Source organism: Myxocyprinus asiaticus, chromosome 6 (genome assembly GCF_019703515.2).
Source record: "Myxocyprinus asiaticus isolate MX2 ecotype Aquarium Trade chromosome 6, UBuf_Myxa_2, whole genome shotgun sequence".
Taxonomy (NCBI): domain Eukaryota; kingdom Metazoa; phylum Chordata; class Actinopteri; order Cypriniformes; family Catostomidae; genus Myxocyprinus; species Myxocyprinus asiaticus.
In genome coordinates this window covers 39,753,186-39,772,467 of record NC_059349.1, presented here as the reverse complement: position 1 = coordinate 39,772,467, position 19,282 = coordinate 39,753,186, and the positions used below count along the sequence as shown (strand labels likewise).

The window sequence follows — 19,282 nt, the reverse complement described above, 5'->3', positions numbered from 1 at the left end:
TTAAATTTGCTTCAATTTGTTTACAGCATTCGATCTGTACAGCATTCCTCCTACTCAGTTGTAAACAGCCGCTGCTCTTCCGGGTGTGTCGCGCATGCGTCACTTCTCGCGTGAACATGCCAATGCCAATACGTCACACAAGAACCACGTGACCTCAGCCCTCTCGTGAATGCACATACTGCTGCATAACAGAAGCGATTATTTGTAGTTAAAAAGTACTTAAATATTTATATTTTTCGCACCAATGTAATCATATCGCTTTGTAAGACATTCATGTAACCACTGGAGTTGTATGGAAGATGTTAAAGCTGATTGTCTGTGCTTTGTGGAGCATCAAAAATCATGTTACCATCCACATCCATTATACTGAGCTGAGATATTTTTCTTCAAATGTGTTCAGCTGAAGAAAGGAAGTCATATACATCTGGGATGGCATGAGGGTGAGTAAATGATGAGAGAATTATAATTTTTGGGTGAACTATCCCTTTAAAAATGCAAAGCAGAATTTTCAAGCAGGGTTTGAAATCCATGTGTTTTCGTCTGTGAAAATGTGTGTATATGTAAACGCCAAGAATCTTTGTGCAGACACTTATTCAGGAATATCTTTTGGAATGAAATGGACTGAATAATTCAGCCCTCTTTCTTAATGTATAAACAATTTCTGTACAACTCAATTTCCTACCCCCCTTGTGTGTTCTATTCCACCCTTGTGTGTCTTACTTCCATTGGGTGGCATTGCCTTGCACACTGCCACAAAAATACAAGTTCAAATCTCTCTCTGTCTTTCTCTCTCTCTTAATTAAATGTGATCTAGAGCAGGGGTTTTCAAAATGTATGATGCTAAAGCCCCCAAACATGATGACCCCTTTCCTAAAATAGGCAACTATTTTTTTTTTCATGTATAAGAAACATGATAAGCATGATATTATATAAACAATGTTGTTTTCAAAACAAAATAATGACATTTTTAATTTTTTTTTTTATTTGTCATTGCACTTAAGCCAAATCAAATTATAAAAATATTATCTGAAATATGTATTTTTTTATTAAGTGAACATGGTATCTTTTCCTACCCAACATTAGAGCCAGGAACATTTTTAACTGAAGTGTTTTGTAAAATCGCAGCATTTTTTCTGAAACATATGCATGTTACATAGGACATATGAACATTTATAATAAAAAAAAAAAAAAGATATATTTTTAAAAAACTGTATGCACAATTGGTGTTTATGCATCACTGTTAAAAAATAAATACATTATATATACAAAAATAAAAAAAAAGAAACAAAAAAGAAAAATCTTGAATTTTCTACAGACCCCTAGTACCGCCTTGTGGCCCCAGTTTGAAAACCCCTGACCTAGATAGTGAGCTTTGCTTTACACTTGCTTTCAAACGCACTTGAGGAATGTTAAATGCTGGCTAAAGAGACACAGCTCCAAGTGTCTCTGTGCTCACACATCAGCGCTTATTGCTTCAAATTGCATCAATCACTCTCTCCATTGCATTCCCTCTCTCTGTGTCCTGTGTTCATTTTTCCCTGTCTTCCCTTATTACCTTTCCTGTTCATCTCTCCTTCCTTACCTTTCACTTTCCATTATCCTAGCTCTTGTTGCCTTTTAATCACTGTCCCACCCCAACCCCTCCCTTTCACTCTCTCTTTCTCAGACATTCGCATGCTCCTCATCTCCAGACTGCTCTTCCTTCTCTTCCCATTCTTTATCCTTGCTTGTCTCTCCATCTCCTTCCTTCTCCTCTCCACCCTCCTTCTCTCTCTCTCTAAAAAGCTGTGATAATTTCTGGAACTGTGGGCCCCAATCTTCCAGTCCTGCTCCCCACACCTCCTTCTCTGCTTCCTTCCCTCCCTCGCTGTCCAGGGAGCTAAGGGACCCCGCATGCGATCCAGTGCCCTCCAGCCCATACACCTGCACAGAGTCGTAAGGAGGCTGCGAAGGGTCAAGGGTCACCTGTGCCAGGCGCAGACGCAGGAACTCGCCGACCCTTAGAGCCAGGGAGTGCGCTCCTCCTACAGGCCCCCCCCTTCCAGATGCATCAGGCACTGAGGGCCAGACTCCTCCATAACCCAGGATGCCCCCAAAAGCCCCCCGACCCTGCCCGGGGTATGGAAGCAGCTGGGGAGTCATATCTCTCCTGCCTAGTGAGTACCCTGTTATACCCACCCGTTCATGCCAGTCTCCCATGAACCCTCCACCCTCTGGATATCCCATCCCTGCACAGGTACTCCCACTCAATGGAATGCTCCCCTCTCTCTCTGGCCTCCCCACCACAAAACCACTTCCCATCTCCAACCCTCCCCGACCCAGAGTCCCTGGGTAGTCTCTCTGCAGCTCCCCCTGTAGGATGGTGCTGTAATTTCCACTGACAGACTGCATCTGGACTTCAGTACTGCCATTGGCAGCATCCACCTGCCCAGCATGGTTAGACTCTGTAGGCTCAGTGCCACTCCTGTTCAGGGAAAGACTGGCCCGCGAGGCATGCCGCCCTGCTCTGGAAAGTGTTGTGGAGTCACACACCCACCCACCAGTGGGGCCTGGCCCAGCCACTGAACCAGAACGGGTCAACACCAGCTCTCGTTCGCGGGTGGGCGTTTCCGACTGGACCTGTAGGCGACGGGGAGGAGCAGGAGGGTTAGAGTGGGAGGTAAGGATGAGTTTATTCTTCTGTTATTCAAAAGAGGAATGTGAGAGAGGAGTGTTAAGAATGGGGAGGTGTTAGAAAGAGAAAAAGCAGAGAGATAATTCAGACACAATAAAATAAAAAAGTAAAAAAGTGATAAAGATAAAATGAGATCGCAACATGTTAGTGAGTAGAGAAAGTGATCAAATCTGGTATAAAACAGATGGAGAGAGAGCAAAAGAGAGAGTCGATGAGCTGAAACAGGTTAATTATGGTCTAAAAAGAACTAACACTGCACTGTGAGATGAGAATGATGAGGGAGAGACAGCAAGAGACAACACATGAAAACACACCTTCATTGGCAACCTGTTATGCTTCTCTGCGTGTTCCAACAACAAACAAAACAAAAAACTTACCTGCCACCAGGGATGAGGACTTAGACTAAAAACCCATCACAACCCACAACGGATAATCTCAGACAATCTGTAGGGTACAACTGGGCTAAAGGGAACAGCCCTTAAAAAATGTGCATTTTTCTGGTTTCAAATTGTATTAAAGGAATATTATGGGTTCAATACAAGTTAAGCTCAGTCTACAGTATTTGTGGAATAATGTTGATTACCACAAAAAACTATATCGTCACGTCTGTCCTTTCTTTAATAAGAGCAAAAATCAAAGTTAAAGTGAGGCACTTACAATGAAAGTGAATGTCTAAAGGAGGGTTTAAAGGTAGAAATATGAAGTTTATAATTTCATAAAAGCACTCACATAATATCTTCTGTTAAAACTTGTGTTATTTGAGCTTTGAATTTGTATAAATCGTCATTTTTGTAGGCAGTTTAGGGTTTGTTGACATTACATCATCATGGCAATGAAGTTTGTAAAATTGGCTTTAACTTTACACAGAAAAGGTTAGTAAATGATTTTATCACACTAAAATCATGTTAACACACATATTAGTTATGTCTTGAGGCTATACTTTTGAAACAGTGAGTACTTTAATGTTTACGGATTGGCCCCATTCACTTCCATTGTAAGTGCCTTACTAGAACCCAGATTTTTGCTTTTTTTAAAGAAAAGGCGGGGCAAGTAAAAATAAATTTTTATGGTAATCAGTATTATGCCACAAATGCTGTCAATTGAGCTTAACTTGTATTGAACTGGAATATTCTTTTAAGATTAAAAAGAAATGTATTTTTATTGAATTGATGTAGCAATATATATTGTTTGAAAGAAATAATAACGGAAGGTTTTTTTTAGCCCCACAATTGGGGTAAAAGGCCCAAGGGGCAGTTCTGGTGATATAGTGTAGATAGTCAATGTGTGCCCACTTTTAAAATTCTTCAAAAATCTATTCCCCCACTTAAGAAAAGCATTGTGTTTTATCCTTTCACTATTGGACAGTTATTGAAAAACTTTAATTTTATCATCTTAAACAAAACTAAAACTACTAAAATTAGGTAAATGAAATGACCTCAAAATCAACCATTAGATATTGCATGCATGAACTTTTGGATCAGTTCTGCAGTGCATAGTGATATACAGGTGATTAGGAAAGTGCTGTGGTAATTTTGTTGCTTTTTAGTGTTTAGTGAAGAAAATCTAATCAAATGTATCTTTTACCTAGGGGGCCTTTAGCCCCGCTGTACCCGTCACATATGCATATATGTAATACCAATTGCCTTATATCTATTTGATATATAGTACTCTGTATATTTGATTTTCACTGTACTGTCTTAAATAGTTGTTTTTATATTGAAAATATATAATTATATATTATGTAGTTGAAAGTACTTCTCTACAGAACATTGCCTAAATCGCCTATGCACGCTAGTGACTTAATTTTCATCTCTGTAAATCTAGTCCACAAGTAAACCAGCCCACTGGAAAGTACAAGTGCTCCGTATGGCCAGACCATCAATGCCGGCCACTGACAAAGAGATCATATAATACTCTTACTCTCTAATTAACAAACAATTTACAACAAAAAGAACAAAAGGAGTGCTTGAACAGAAAAAAAGAGAAACATGTTGTTTTACCCAGTCCAGATCCTGGCTTTGATTCTGACTCTGCTGAGCGTCACTGTTTGAATCCTCCTTTGAGTCATTTCTCCTTGGTGTTCCTCCATCAGATGTCGTTGCTCTGTCCTGAGATATTGTCCCTTCTTTAGAACTGTGACTGGCCTCAGATGGCCCCACATAATTGGCCCCGGGCTCCAAAGGCCCCACCGCAGCCGCCTGGTTCTGAATGACAAGAGAGTGATCCGGCTGACTCCCAGGGAAGCGGTAAGCCAGCTCGGAAATGCCAGGCTCGTAGGGTCCCTGTGAGCGACGTAGCACTGGGAGGGTATGGCTGCTGTAGCATAGCCGCCCGTATAGAGGGGCCCCTTGACAGGCGTACTGCCTGGGGTCCAGCGCTCCAGCCTGAGCCCAGCTGGTATTTGTACGAGCCTTGACCTGATTGTGTTGTGAATAACGTCTGGGGAAACATTAAAGGAATATTTCATTTACTCTCTCTCATGCCATTCAAAACCTGCTTGTTTTCTTCTGTGGAACACTTAAGAAGATATTTATAAGAATATCCAAACTGCTCTTTTCCATAAAACAAAAGTAAATAGGAACTAGGGTTGTAAAGCTCCAAAAGTGACAAAAAGGCATCAGAAAAGTGGTTGACGCGACTATATTCCAAGTCTTCTGAAGACATATGACAGGAACAGACTGAAGTCATTATTTACTGAAAATATTCCCCTCAGACATAGAGCTTGATTGCTTGTCCTAGTTCCCATTAACTTTCGTAGTATGTATTCTGTTAACAAGCTCCTTTTATGTTCCGTGAAAAGAAAGGAAGCCATACAGCTTTGGGATGACACAGTTTCTTTGTCCAGTAAAAATATCTAAACACTCTTAAAATAAGATACATTTATTTGAGAAGCAGTAGCATGTGAGGTTATAAGATTTTAATTAAGTTTGTTTTTCATAACCCACTGGCAAATAATTTTTGTTCTTTTATTTAAGCATCAACCTTACACAATTTTGTTACATTTATGGATAAAACAAGATAAAAGTGAGATAAAGAATAGAGAAGACATATTTTTATTTATTTATTTTTTAAAAAAACATTTTCAGTGTATTGATGTGTGCCTCTATACAGCAAGATTGAATTTATATAAGAAAAGTTGTTTATTTACACACCCCAAAATGAGTGTGTAAATGAGCCATATACTCACATGTTCCTGCTGTCAAGTGTGCGGTACCCCCTGCGTGCGTTGTGTGGAGCACTCTGCAGCGCTGTGATGTCAAACGCAGCCGTGTCGGCCTCGCCCCCTCCTTCATCATCATATGTGATGATGTTTTCTCTTACATCATCCTCCTCTAATGGAGAGAGAGAGTCCCTTTTCTGCCTGCGCAGGGAGAGTGACAAAGCACTGACAGCTAGAGAGAATAGAAGAGAGGGATTATTTTTTGTTTTATGTTTTATTAATATTTTAATAATAATAACCACAACAACAACAAAAATAATAATAATAATAAGTTATTTAATTATTTATTTGTGGGGACCTGAAATCACCTACATTGTGGGGGCCAGTTTAATAAACATACTAAATTATGTCGTAATTAAAATGTAAAAAATGCAAAATGGCTTCTGAGAGGATTAAGTTTAGGGTAGGAGTAAGGTTAGGGTATAGAAAATATATTTAGCTAAGTATAAAAACTATAGAAGTAAATGGCCAATTGGACTATGGAAAATGGACATTTAGGAGAAGGAAAAAGGATGGGAAAGGAGTGTGGGGGGAAAGAAATGTGTTGTGAGTGTTCTGCGTTGCCATTTATAAAAAGGGAGGACTTGTGTGGGTGACACATTTTTTGCAATAAAATTGCAGGGTGCTACAGAATGACATATACTCAATAGACACATTTGAAAAGCTGGCAATCTACACTTACACAGACTGATAGCCAGTGTCACAAATGTACTTAAGGGACAATACTTGTGCCCTGGAACTGATTTTCAGGGGCCTTTTTACCCTTATGTTTTCCTCAAAACAAAGCACAGTTGTCCTCCATTTATCTCAAATACTTGTCAGATACTTTCAAATACAACTGATTTAATAAATTATAATAAATAATCAATCTGAAGAATTTTGGCTGTTACCTATTTATATCAAATACAGTAGGTGTAAATAAAGCACAAGATATCACAACAAAATAAACACCCTTCTAGAATAAATTTTAAAATAATTAGTTGGGTTGCATGTTATATTATAAAGCTTTCTACTGTCTGCTGAGCCTGTCATAGATTTTGATTTCTGTTTTGAAGTTGTTATGAGTGTTTTCTTCATGTTCATTGTTTTTAGAGATTTTTTTATTTTTTTTCAAAAAACACTACAGTATATAAGCTACAGTTTCAACAACACTCAATACTCCTCTGAGATAGTGAATACAGATATCTGACAGCTACATTGCCGCAAAAAGGTAAAATGTAGTAAGTACACATTTTTCCAAACTGAGTTATGATCGAAATCCAGTCTCTTAAGACTATGATCTGTCCTGCAAAAGACAGGTTTGCATTTACTACGTGTGCTTCAGATTCATGTACATATCTAATTAGTGCATTACCATTTGTGTATGTACTGTACAACACATTTTGCTATACAAAAAAACAACAACTTTGGAGCCACTTTTTGCAGTTTTAATGTTGTTGTAGCTACTGCGTTTTGCCTTTGTTAGGCAATAAAGGTCACTGTCTGTAGAGGTACTAGACTTAGATAGGACTAGAATGGATTATTAAGAAATACAGATGGGAGGAATTCACAACATTTTAAGTGCAGGGGGCATTTTTATCACTTTCAGCTGCATTTTTTTTCCCCTTTTTCTCCCCAATTTGGAATGCCCAATTCTCAACGTGCTCTAAGTCCTCATGGTGGCATAGTGGCTCGCCTCAATCCGGATGGCGGAGGACAAATCTCAGTTGCCTCCGCGCCTGAGACCGTTAATCCACGCATTTTATCACGTGGCTTGTTGTGCGCGTTACTGCGGAGACATAGCGCGTGTGGAGGCTTCACACTATTCTCCGCAGCATCCACCTACAACTCACCACACACCCCACCGAGAGCGAGAGCCACATTACAGTGACCATTGAGGAGGTTACCCCATGTGTCTCTACCCTCCCTAGCAACCAGGCCAATTTGGTTGCTTAGGAGACCTGGCTGGAGTCACTCAGCACGCCCTGGATTCGAACTCGCGACTCCAGGGGTGGTAGTCAGCGTCTTTGCTCGCTGAGCTACCCAGGCCCCCTTTCAGCTGTATTTTTGACCCAAAGCCTGGTTAACTGGGTCACATAATTACTTATATGCCATTAGAAAGCCACACTGATCTTACCAAACAGAGTGGCCACACAAGCTAAAATAGCCAGTAGTGCAGCAGTGCTGAGTCCAGGGGAGGGCAAGGAAGAGTGCTGAGGCAAACAAACCGTCTCTCTGTCCCACTCCGCCTCACTTTGTTTCTCTTTCTCTCCAGCCCGGGCTCCCCCTCTCAGACAGGCACACACGGACACAGTAACTGTTCCTGTACTGGTCAAACCAGAGGTCATGTCTCTCAGGACCAGAGGGACATAGAGAGTGAGGGAGGATGAAGCAAAGCGAGACAGGGTCTGCAAAGGTGATGCCAGCACCAAACTAGCAGTGGGGCCTAGAAAGAAAGACAATTAAGCAATTTCACATGAGCAATAGTGCCGTTAAACTAAATATCAGCACGCCTGTGGTTAAGCTGTGTTTTTTTTTTTTTTATATCGAATAACTTTCATGTTCAATACATTTGGCCAACTATTTGGCTTATTTTTACTCCACTAACGAAAATAATTCCAAACAAAGTCAAAGCAGAAGTAACCTTGTGCAGCCTCGTGCCTACAGTCGATATTACTCAATATTACTCAATATTAAAGGAATATTTCAGGTTCAATACAAGCTAAGCTCAGTCGAAATCATTTTAGGCATAATGTTGATCACCACAAAAAAAAATTTAGACTTGTCCCTCCCTTTCTGTAAAAAATCTAAAATCTGTGTTATAGTGAGGCACTTACAATAGAAGTGAATGTAGCCAATCCATAAACGATAAAGTACTCACTGTTTCAAAAGTATTGCCCAAGACATAAACAATATGCATGTTAGCATGATTTCAGTTTGATAAAATCACTTACTAACCTTTTCTGTGTAGTTATATCCAATTTTACAACTTCATTGCCATGAAGCTTAACGCCATAAACCCTGAAACCTTAAAATGTCTGTAAAAAAGACGATTTAAACAAATCTTTACAGCTTTATAGTGCAAATAATACAAAATTGTTAACAGAAGAATTAATGTAAGTGTTTTTATAAAATTTAAAGCTTCACATTTCTGCCTTTAAACCCTCAAAAAATTGTCCCCATTCACTGAAATGATTCTCTGATGTAATCAACATTATGCCATAAATCCTGTCGATTGAGCTTAATTTGTATTAAACCCAGAATATTCCTTTAAACGAGTAATTACATTTTAGATTCAATATGGACTTATATTTGGTCTATTCTTGCTCTGCTAACGAAAATAGTTCCAAAAGCTACATCCACACCAAGGTCGGAATAGCCATCTGGAGGGTCTGGTCTTTTCCTGGTGAGCCAGTGGGCCAGTGGGTTGCTAGAAGGACGATGCATGTTATGATAGAAAAATAAAATAAAATGAAAATAGCCATTTTAACTAATACATCTCCTTTAAAATGTATTATTATTTTAGAATATATTTAATTTTGAAAATAAAAACGGCCCCTATAGTTTTTCTCATGCCAAGCTGTGTCATCACTTAAAGACATTGGATCGAAGAAAGAGAAAGGGGCCGTTCACACCAAACACGTAGGCCTACTTGCGCTAATAAAAAATCTAGACAGAGCACCATGAATAGAGAAGAACGCAGGTTTCTCGAGACACCATTTTAATATTTGTACCTTTTTAACAGATTAAAGTTCTTTTTAACTTTAAAAGTTTTAAAAGTTCTTTTTAACTCTTTATTTGCCGCTTCTGCACAAGATGGTAAAAAATAGCAAGACGCGGGACAACGGTCAAAGATGTCCATCTAGCGCATATTTAAAATGAAAAACAAATGGACGAAAAAGCACATTCAGCATGAATGGCCAAAGTGCGGTGTGGAGAAAAATAGCGCCTCAAAGGAATTAAAAGTTTGTAGCTAGATGTGGCAAAATGTACAATGTCATAGGGCTAGCATACAAGTTCCTAACTCAGACAATTACCTAGGTAGCATGTGAAAGGACTTTTTGGACTTTTAAGTTCTTAAAACACAGACTTGATCAACTGGATCCAAAAAAAAAAAAAAAAAATCTGTTATGATGACTATTGACAAGTTAAGGGTAAGATGGATGTTTTGGCATGCCCGCCTTGGCATTATTTATGTGTCATCTTAATATCATGAATTGGTTTTAAAATTGCATTGTGCCATATGGTCTCGATGGCAGTTGTGTGTCATGTAATGGGAGTTACTTCAAAATATACAACACAGATTATTCTGTCTGTACAGAAATTAATCAGGCTGACCTTCTCCATAAAAATGTGTGAAAAAATAATTCAGAATGTTGTCAATTATAAACATTTGTGTTTACTAAATAATTAAACATGTTTTCATTATTGCTGTTAGCCTATTTACCATCCAACTCTTGCATAAAGGCAAATACCCCAGAGTAAATTAGGTTGTGTATCATGTTTGATAATTTTGTATTATAAAAAGTCATCAGTTACATCAATCAGTGTCATGGTGCATGGACTGATCTGCTCTATTTATTAGCAAAAGAGCACTCACCGAGCACTTTATTAGGATCACCTGTACACCTACTTATTCATGCGAATATTTAATCAGCCAATCGTGTAGCAGAAGTGCAATGAATAAAATCAGCAGATACGGGTCAGGAGCTTCGGTTAATGTTCATATCAACCATCAGAATGGGGGAAAAAATGTGATCTCAGTGATTTTGACTGTCATGACTGTTGGTGCCAGACGGACTGGTTTGAGTATTTCTGTAACTGCTGAACTCCTGAGAATTTCACACAAAACAGTCTCTAGAGTTTCCTCAGAATGGTGCCAGAAACAAAAAACATCCAGTGAGTGGCAGTTCTGCGGACGGAAAGGCCTTGTTGATGAGAGAGGTCAACAGAGAATGGCCAGACTATTTCGAGCTGACAGAAAGGCTTCGGTAACTCAGATAAACACTCTTGTACAATTGTAGGGCAGAATAGCATCTCAGAATGCACAACACATCGAACCTTGAGGCGGATGGGCTACAACAGCAGAAGGCCACATCAGGCACATTATTAGGACCATAGTGTTCCAAATAAAGTGCTTGGCAAGTGTATAAATCAATAATAATAATAATAATAAATAGATATTAGATATATATGATGAAACCTATGTCCAGTGAGCCACAAGAATACTGAAATTCCCAGTAAAATTTTGTCTGCCAATCTGACCTTGAGCAACACTAATATGTTTTCGGTTGTTTACGCCTCGCATCCACACTGGAACAGCGTTTTCCTCCACCCAAAACTGAGACTTTTGAAAACACTCTAGTACGCATACTTATGACGTTATAAGTGTGGACGTGACCTAAGTCAAAGCAGGATCCCAGTGTTATACTAAAAATCAGCACTCTTGGAAGGTTGCTTGTCCAATCACATTAGAGAACTGAAAGTAACTGTGGTATGAAGAATAATAGCAGGGAAATGGAGAAAAAGAGTTAGAAAAAGAGGGCTTTTAGATCAAATTGTGTTTGATGGAACTTTAATTTAATTGAACTCAATCGAGTGCAGTTTAATTCCATTGCCGCTGGTATAACATTTGTACAGCCAAGTGAGTTTGAATGCACTCAGAATGCCAGAGCGCATTTTGTCTCTGTGTGTCGGGAGAAGATAGATGTGCCAGAGAAGCAAAAGCAAACAATGGGGAAAACAAAAAAGCAGGATACAAAGCAGCCACACAATTCAGACACAGACTAACTGATCAAGACAGAGGCTGATGCACAGGGACAAATTGAGGCAGAGAAAAAGAGTGAACGAGGAGACTGCATACCTCCACTCTCCCTGATGCTAAAGTTGAGGGCAGCGCTGGAGTCCGGAGGGATGTTGAAATGGACGGCACTGTCATTTCCGCCCTCATCTCTATCAATCGCCCGCAACACCTGCACCACCTGAGAAAATGAGATAGGAAGAAGATGGAGAGAGAGAGAGGGAGAAAATAAGGGTCAGAGCCAAAAGGGAAGGTAGAGAGCAAAAGAATAATGGACAGAGAGGGGAGAGCGGAGAAATTCATTTTATTAACCTGATCCACATTTTAATCTCAGATATCAGCATTAACCTCGCCAGCACCTTTGGTAAGGAGGTGACTGGAGACTGATTAGCCCATGTTGTGCAGTCAAACAATAATTAAGTCTGACCTGAGCAGCCAGCCTTAGGGAACACCCAAACATAGACATAGCTTTAGCATGTGCTCTACAAATGAGGCACTGACTCTAGAGATCCACTTAAACTAGAAATTATCACTCTATGGTCCTCTTTCTGCAACGCTCCCCCTCACTTCAGGGAGAAACTTAAAATCGAGCTGTGTGTTAGAGATCAGAAGTGTGGGTTAGGAATTGTGCTGAGGCACAAAAATTGGCTCTTTTTCTGTGATTTCAGTGTTGCGCTGAGATTAAGAATGTCGAGTCACATTAGTAGTTTGCTAAGTCTCGAAGGTCGCCAAACTTTTCTGCCCAGTAAGAAAAACCTGCAGTAGGAAGTTATACAACCTTCCAGTAAAATAAGTAGCCATTTATTAGCAGTGACTTACAGTACAGGGATAATCCCTCTATAAAACCTGGAATTACTTTCCTACTAAAATCAGAGGGAAACAATAGGTTAGGAACTTGGTATACGCTCCAACCATAACAAGGATTAGAATTATTATTATTAGAATATTTCTAATTAATATTACATTTTAATAACATGTAAATTATATCTAATTATTAATATTAATATTTAATTATTAATATTATTTAATAATTACTTAATTTAATTATTAACTTTTAATATTAATTAATATGTAATCCATTGATCAGCTCATATCCAAGATTTAAAATACTTTAATGCCAACAATTTCACATTTACATCAAGATACTTTAAATAAAGATCAATATATTAAAAATAAAATGTATAAATTCATTTAAACAATTAAATTGTTTCTGTCGCATTGATTGGCTATTTTCCTGCATAAATGTCACTTCTATCAGGAAGACTCGCAGACTTGAGTGAAGTTTAAGATGACATTTATTTGATGAATATAAAACAGAAATGTAATGTCTCTCTTTGGCGTAAGCCCCGTCTGGTGGTCCGAAGAATTTGTACTCGGAACCGTGTATACCAGAGATAATTGGCAGGGGCGAGGAGCCTACCCCCGTGCAGGACGGGACTCAACTGGTGGTGGTGGGGTGGTGGAGGTTGCTGTGTTAGCACACTGAAACAGCAATGTGATAGATTGTGAGCAGACTTATAAAGCACTGGCTTACATGTGATTGGCTAGGAGTTACCTAGCTAATGGTGCGATGATGTACAGCTGCTAGTCTTCCTGCTAGAACTACGCTGCGCTTACATTTCTCTTCTGAAAACACTGGAATTTGTGTAACATTCATTCTTTTCTCTCAGTTCATGAGCACAAATGAGCATGTGTTTTACTTTAGTAGTAGACTTCTTTCATTTTTAAACCTGCCAGAATAGAGTAACTCAAATGTAAAGATTACTTTTTGGTGTGTTTGGTAATCAGTATTATGCTACAAATGCTGTCGATTGAGCTTAACTTGTATTGAACCCGGAACATTCCTTTAACCCTAAACCTAGCCCTAAAATCTGATTAGTTGATAAGAATGTTGATGTTGATCCAGGAACATGTCCTGCTTGATGAGAACACAGTAATCTTCTGTACTAGGCCAAGCCACAAATACAGCAGAATCATGCAGACAGGGAAAATGATACAAGCTAAGACAGCTGAACAGATGCACACTATCCAATTAAGAATGAAAGAAAAACAATCAGTCAGGAAAATATACACAGAAACATGGAAAAGACAAGCACTCAAAATGAATGAGAAGATTGTAATGAGCTAGCAAAATGGATGTAAATCAACAGACCAGAAGATGAGCAGGATATAATGTATATCTAAAGGAGATTAAAAATCAAGTGGCATCCTCTAAATGGGAACAGCAGTGATTCAGCTGCAGTGCAATGGTAGAACAAATTAATCAGTGTGCAGGCTGTATAATGGACACATTCACAGAGGTGTACAAAAAAGTGAATGCACTACCCTATGACATACAAAGAGCATGAATCAGCAAGTCTAAAGGACTGAAGTCTTGAGAAAAGGTAATTAATCATCCATAATTAATCCGTGAAAATTACTTAATTGCATCACTTAACAACAGGACTCTCATCCTGGACCTATTTCAGAGGAGTTACGAATAAACTGTCTTCGAACGGTCACATCATGAGGAATACATTTTTCCTTATTATTTTAAGATAAACGTTCTTTGCACAATAAAAATATTTTGTCCCTTTCAAAACTCGAAACTTCAGTTCCAGTGAAAAAAGTCAATTTATTTAAATTAAGCTACAAAAATGTTTTGTTCTGTCACAAGTTTACATTTACATTTATTCCTTTAGCAGATGCTTTTATCCAGTGTTAATAAAGTCTAGTGTATTTTTGGGCTGCCGCCTGCAATTTTTCACACTCAAATTTAAAAGCTCACCATTCACACATATCGTGGACTAATTGCAAAAAAAAAAAAATTCGAATTTTTCAGAGAACCACCCAAATAAATAAAAAAAGACTCCAATTATTTTATTCATAAATAATATTTAATGTGTTTATAAACTTATGATAAACAGATTTTTTGTTGTTGTTGTTGTTCTAAATTTGAAAGCATGTAATTCTGGTTCTGTTCACTCAACCTTACTTTGAAAAAGTATATCCACTAGGTGGCAGAAAGCACTAGAAAGTCTCTAGCACATTCCATCACAATATACAGATCTGACATGTAGGTGGAGCTCTAACACATTTTAGCCCTCACAGATGTGCTTGTCCATAGACAGTCAGTCTAATTTTCAGTTCAAGCACCAACCTTGTTGTTTCATTGAATATCTCTGCCTGTGAGTGGTCTAGAAGCTCAATCTATATGTCATTAGACATCTGAGATCCTTTGTACTGATTTATAACATTTTATCATCAATAGACGACAACATATTTTCTGATGATGATGTTTTGCATGCTTTTCCTTCTGGATGACATATTTTGTTCTGGAGATTTAAGATATAACATTGGATAATTCAGCCAAGTGAGCTCACAGACAAGTAAACAATAGCTCATTTTTTCGAAAACTTCAGAAGGTAAAAGAAGATTGTTTTGCTATTTGGGGTTTACAGCAGCAGTTATCGGAGCATAAAAGAGACGTTTGTATTTAATGACTTACAGAACTCATATCTCACTTTGTGATTCTTTTGAAAATCTTACAAACTGTGGTATTAGGGCAATGAAATGAACTATACAGTCACATTCCTGAGAGCTTTCATTTGATATATGACTTATCCATTTATGTGCTATGTGAAGGACTTTTATTTTTATATAAATATTTCTACACCATTTCCTCTAGGGATGCAAATGTTTTGAGGCCTTATTTTGTTATTTTAAGTAACATAAATGCATAAGTAATGGTTATCTCTGAAAAGTTCAGATTCTAAGCTTTCAAATGATACCTCATATTCCTACCTTATGTAAACGTAGACTTTAACGTTTTAAGCGAAAACTTTTTTCACAACATAGCGCCCCCCCCCCCCCCCCCCACCCCCTTTGGAGTTTAAGGGGTTAATGCAGACTTTTAAAAGAACTGTTATTGAAGAATGGGGGAAACCCACAGCTCATGAGTAAAATTACAGTAAAGTGCTATATCGTGATTCACAGAAGGTGTTTACATATGTCTTAAAGGCACAGAAGCAAAAACTGGCTGAATAATTCTAAAGGGGGTGAACAGAGGGTGAAAATTTGTCATTAAAAATACGTTTTTGATTGTTTTTTGCTTTACTAGCATTATAAAAATGTAAGATATGATCAGAATTTTAAAATCTAAAATTCACACTCTATTTGTGCACATGATGCATGGGTTGTTCTCTCACCTGTCCAGTGGAGGCGGAGTCACACATGGCCGTATTGTACTGCCTGTCCAGTTCTGGAGCGTTGTCATTTAAATCCAGTGTTTCTATGGCAACCACCACCCTGGAAACCTGGCTGGGGTTATCTGAGGTAATTGAGAGAGCAGAGGAAGTCATCAAACACACACACACAATTGTAAAGTTTGTCACACATTTACATATGCTCGTGCGTGTTCACACTGCAAAAATTAAATGTTTGTAATAAATTTTGTCTTGTTTTCCAGGAAAAAATTAAATATCTAAAGCCATTTTCAGGCATAAACTTCATTTACATAATCGCTGGCCAGTAGGTGAGAGAAGGAGTGCACATTAGAGTTTGACATGAGGGAGGTTTTAATCCATTGACCATCGGACTCCCTGCTGATGGATAGTTCACCCAAAAATGAAAATTCTCTCATCATTTACTCACCGTCATGCCATCCCAGATGTGTATGATATTCTTTCTTCTGCTGAACACAAACAAATAATTTTTTAGAAGAATATTTCAGCTCTGTAGGTCCTCACAATGCAAGTGAATGTGTACCAAAATTTTGAAGCTCCAAAAGGACATTAAGGCAGCATAAAATTAATCCATACAACTCCAGTGGTTAAATCAATGTCTACAGAAGCGATAAGTGTGGGTGAGAAACAGATCAATATTTAAGTCATTTTTACTATCTATCTCCACTTTCACTTTCACATTTTTCTTCTTTTGTTTTTGACAATTTGCATTCTTCATAGATATCGCCACCTACTGGGCAGAGAGGAGAATTTATTGTAAAAACGGACAGAAATATTGATATGTTTCTCACCCACACCTATCATATCGCTTCTGAATATATAGATTTAACAGTTGGAGTCTAAAGGAATACTTTTATGCTGCCTTTATGTGCATTTTGGAGCTTCAAAATGTTGGTACCCATTCACTTGCATTGTATGAACCTACAGAGCTGAAATATTCTTCTAAAATTCTTTGTGTTCAGCAGAAGAAAGTAAGTCATACACATCTGGGATGGCATGAGGGTGAGTAAATGATAAGAGAATTTTGATTTTTGGGTGAACTATCCCTTTAATGTCTCTGAGAACTGGAAAGCAAATCAAACTTGTAAGAGTAAGTGAGCGTCTTTTACTAAAGAACTGACAGGACATCAGGCTGATCTGAATGTTTTCATCAGCAAATGCACTCAAGCCTCATATCATCACAAACGCGGACTGTAATAGTGATTTTGTCCCCAAGCGTTTTTCTGGAGTTCTCCTACACTGAAATAAAAAAAAATTTACAAAATAAATAAATAAATAAATAAAATCCAAAAGTGGAACCAGAACTCTCTGTTTTTGTTGAACATAAGTCCTTTACCCACTGAAAGCTGCATCTGGACATACGTGTTCTATGGCAAGCCTCGAGGGAATAAATACACAATACACATATTCAAAAGGTAAAGTTACTCCATGAATCACATCCTAAATCACTCTATTACAATTGTTTGTGTTCACGTGGTACTCCTGTTATAATTTTGTTGAGCTCCATGTGACATGGATGCAGATAGAGAGAGTTTGTAGGTCTGTCACCCCTCCACCATTCTGAATCGGCAGGTGTGTTGTACCTCCGAGTCCGACTGAAGAGTGCGAAGTCTCCGCAAAACAGTCGGTAAGTGTGACAACCTCGGCCAAAATCGAGTTGTTTGGAATCGGCTAGTGTGACGCCAGCTCAAACATCCCAGATAGTCTTACTTGAGAAGCAAAACTGCATAAGATATTAAGACTTGTTTTTAGAGAATACATTTGGAATTAAATGTATTTTATGTATTTTACTATACTGACAAATGGTTTTACCATGAATTTTGCTTTAAGCATAAATCTAACCAAATTTAGCAATGTTTATGAATAAAAAAAGAAACACATATTAATGTAATTCAAGTTTCTCTGAAACGAAGTAATATTATCTTACTTGATTTTGCTTTTCACATAAATTTATCTTGCTTAAAGTATGTTTAGATATTTTTACAGGAAGACAAGACAAAAATAATGATAAAGAAAATCATAATTTTTGAAGTGCACCCATTCAATCATACAAACACTTTCTTGAGAAATCATACTCTAAATGGTGACATTTTTTACACGCTTCAGTTTCAGCTTCAGTCACTCTTCATATTCTAGACTAATGACTTGTCATGACAAATAAATAGCTCTCACTATAGTATTTTGGTACAGTATATGTCTCACCGGAAAACAAACCTAATGGATTGGTGTGAGCCTGAAAGAAATTGATGCATTCTCTCTCCCCCTCTTGTTATAATTCAGTCCCACACACTTGCCTGTGGATTGGACTCATTTCACACAAATGTCCTGGACTACATCCACACACACTCAGAGCTGTAACATGATGTTGTGGATTAGTGCCCACTGCTTCATATTACTGGGAAGAAGCTTTGCCTACAATAGCCATCAGGCCCCCCTGAAGCTGCTCAGACCTACTTTCCATACTGTATTTTAGAAACATAGATCCTCTGCTGACACGCCATCTAACTCGAGCAGGGCAATGGATACACAAAAATACGTAAAGTAATTATGAAACCACACATCTGCTGTTTTAACCCATTTTAACTGTTTCAGGTCAGTCACTTTGATGTTGCGTCACTAGCTGAAAATGTTTCTTTTTAAAGACAGAAGTGTTTTCCACCTTGTGAGCTATATATTCCTCTGTCCGACAGGCACAAGAGCTGTCTTTTATGCTTGGGACCAGCTCATGTGGTAAAAGACGCTGGCTACCACCCCTGGAGTTCGCTAGTTCGCTAGTTCGAATCCCAGGGCGTACTGAGTGACTCCAGCCAGGTCTCCTAAGCAACCAAATTGGCCCCGTTGCTAGGGAGGGTAGAGTCACATGGGGTAACCTCCTCATGGTCACTATAATGTGGTTCATTCTCAGTGGGGCGCGTGGTGAGTTGAGCGCGGATGCCGCGGTGGATGGCGTGAAGCCTCCACACGCGCTATGTCTCTGTGGCAACGTGCTCAACAAGCCACTTGATAAGATGCATGGGTTGATAGTCTCAGACGTGGAGGCAACTGGGATTCATCCTCCGCCACCCGGATTGAGGCGAATCACTATGCGACCACAAGGACTTAAAAGCGCACTGGGAATTGGGCATTCCAAATTGGGTAAAAAAAAATAAAAATGTTGTGTAACAGTGCTCCAGTATATTTCTGTCCCTGGTGGGGCATGTAATATGCTGTCTGTATTTTGGCAGTTCATGGGTGAGATTTGCTCTATTAAAATCGCAGAGAATAATAATAACTGAGTCCGGGTATTGTTGTTCCGTGTCTGTGATCAGATCAGCCAGCTGTTGCAGCGCTGCATTCACGCACGTGTGTGGAGGAATATAAACACTCACCACAATAAAGAAGGAAAA

General features: G+C 38.6%; 1 protein-coding gene across 1 annotated transcript in view; it reads right to left on the bottom strand.

The window, feature by feature from the left end:
- Positions 1 to 244: 244 nt before the first annotated feature.
- Positions 245 to 19,282, bottom strand: part of LOC127442342 (uncharacterized) — a 219,310-nt gene continuing 200,272 nt past the window's right edge. Inside the window, exons 9-14 of the mRNA XM_051700298.1 lie at positions 15,861 to 15,982; positions 11,737 to 11,854; positions 8,011 to 8,319; positions 5,862 to 6,066; positions 4,675 to 5,113; positions 245 to 2,679 (exon numbers count right to left, since the gene is read on the bottom strand). Of these exons, the coding sequence (XP_051556258.1) occupies positions 1,663 to 2,679; positions 4,675 to 5,113; positions 5,862 to 6,066; positions 8,011 to 8,319; positions 11,737 to 11,854; positions 15,861 to 15,982 (2,210 nt within the window). The 3' untranslated portion in view covers positions 245 to 1,662. The remainder of the gene's footprint in view (positions 2,680 to 4,674; positions 5,114 to 5,861; positions 6,067 to 8,010; positions 8,320 to 11,736; positions 11,855 to 15,860; positions 15,983 to 19,282) is intronic.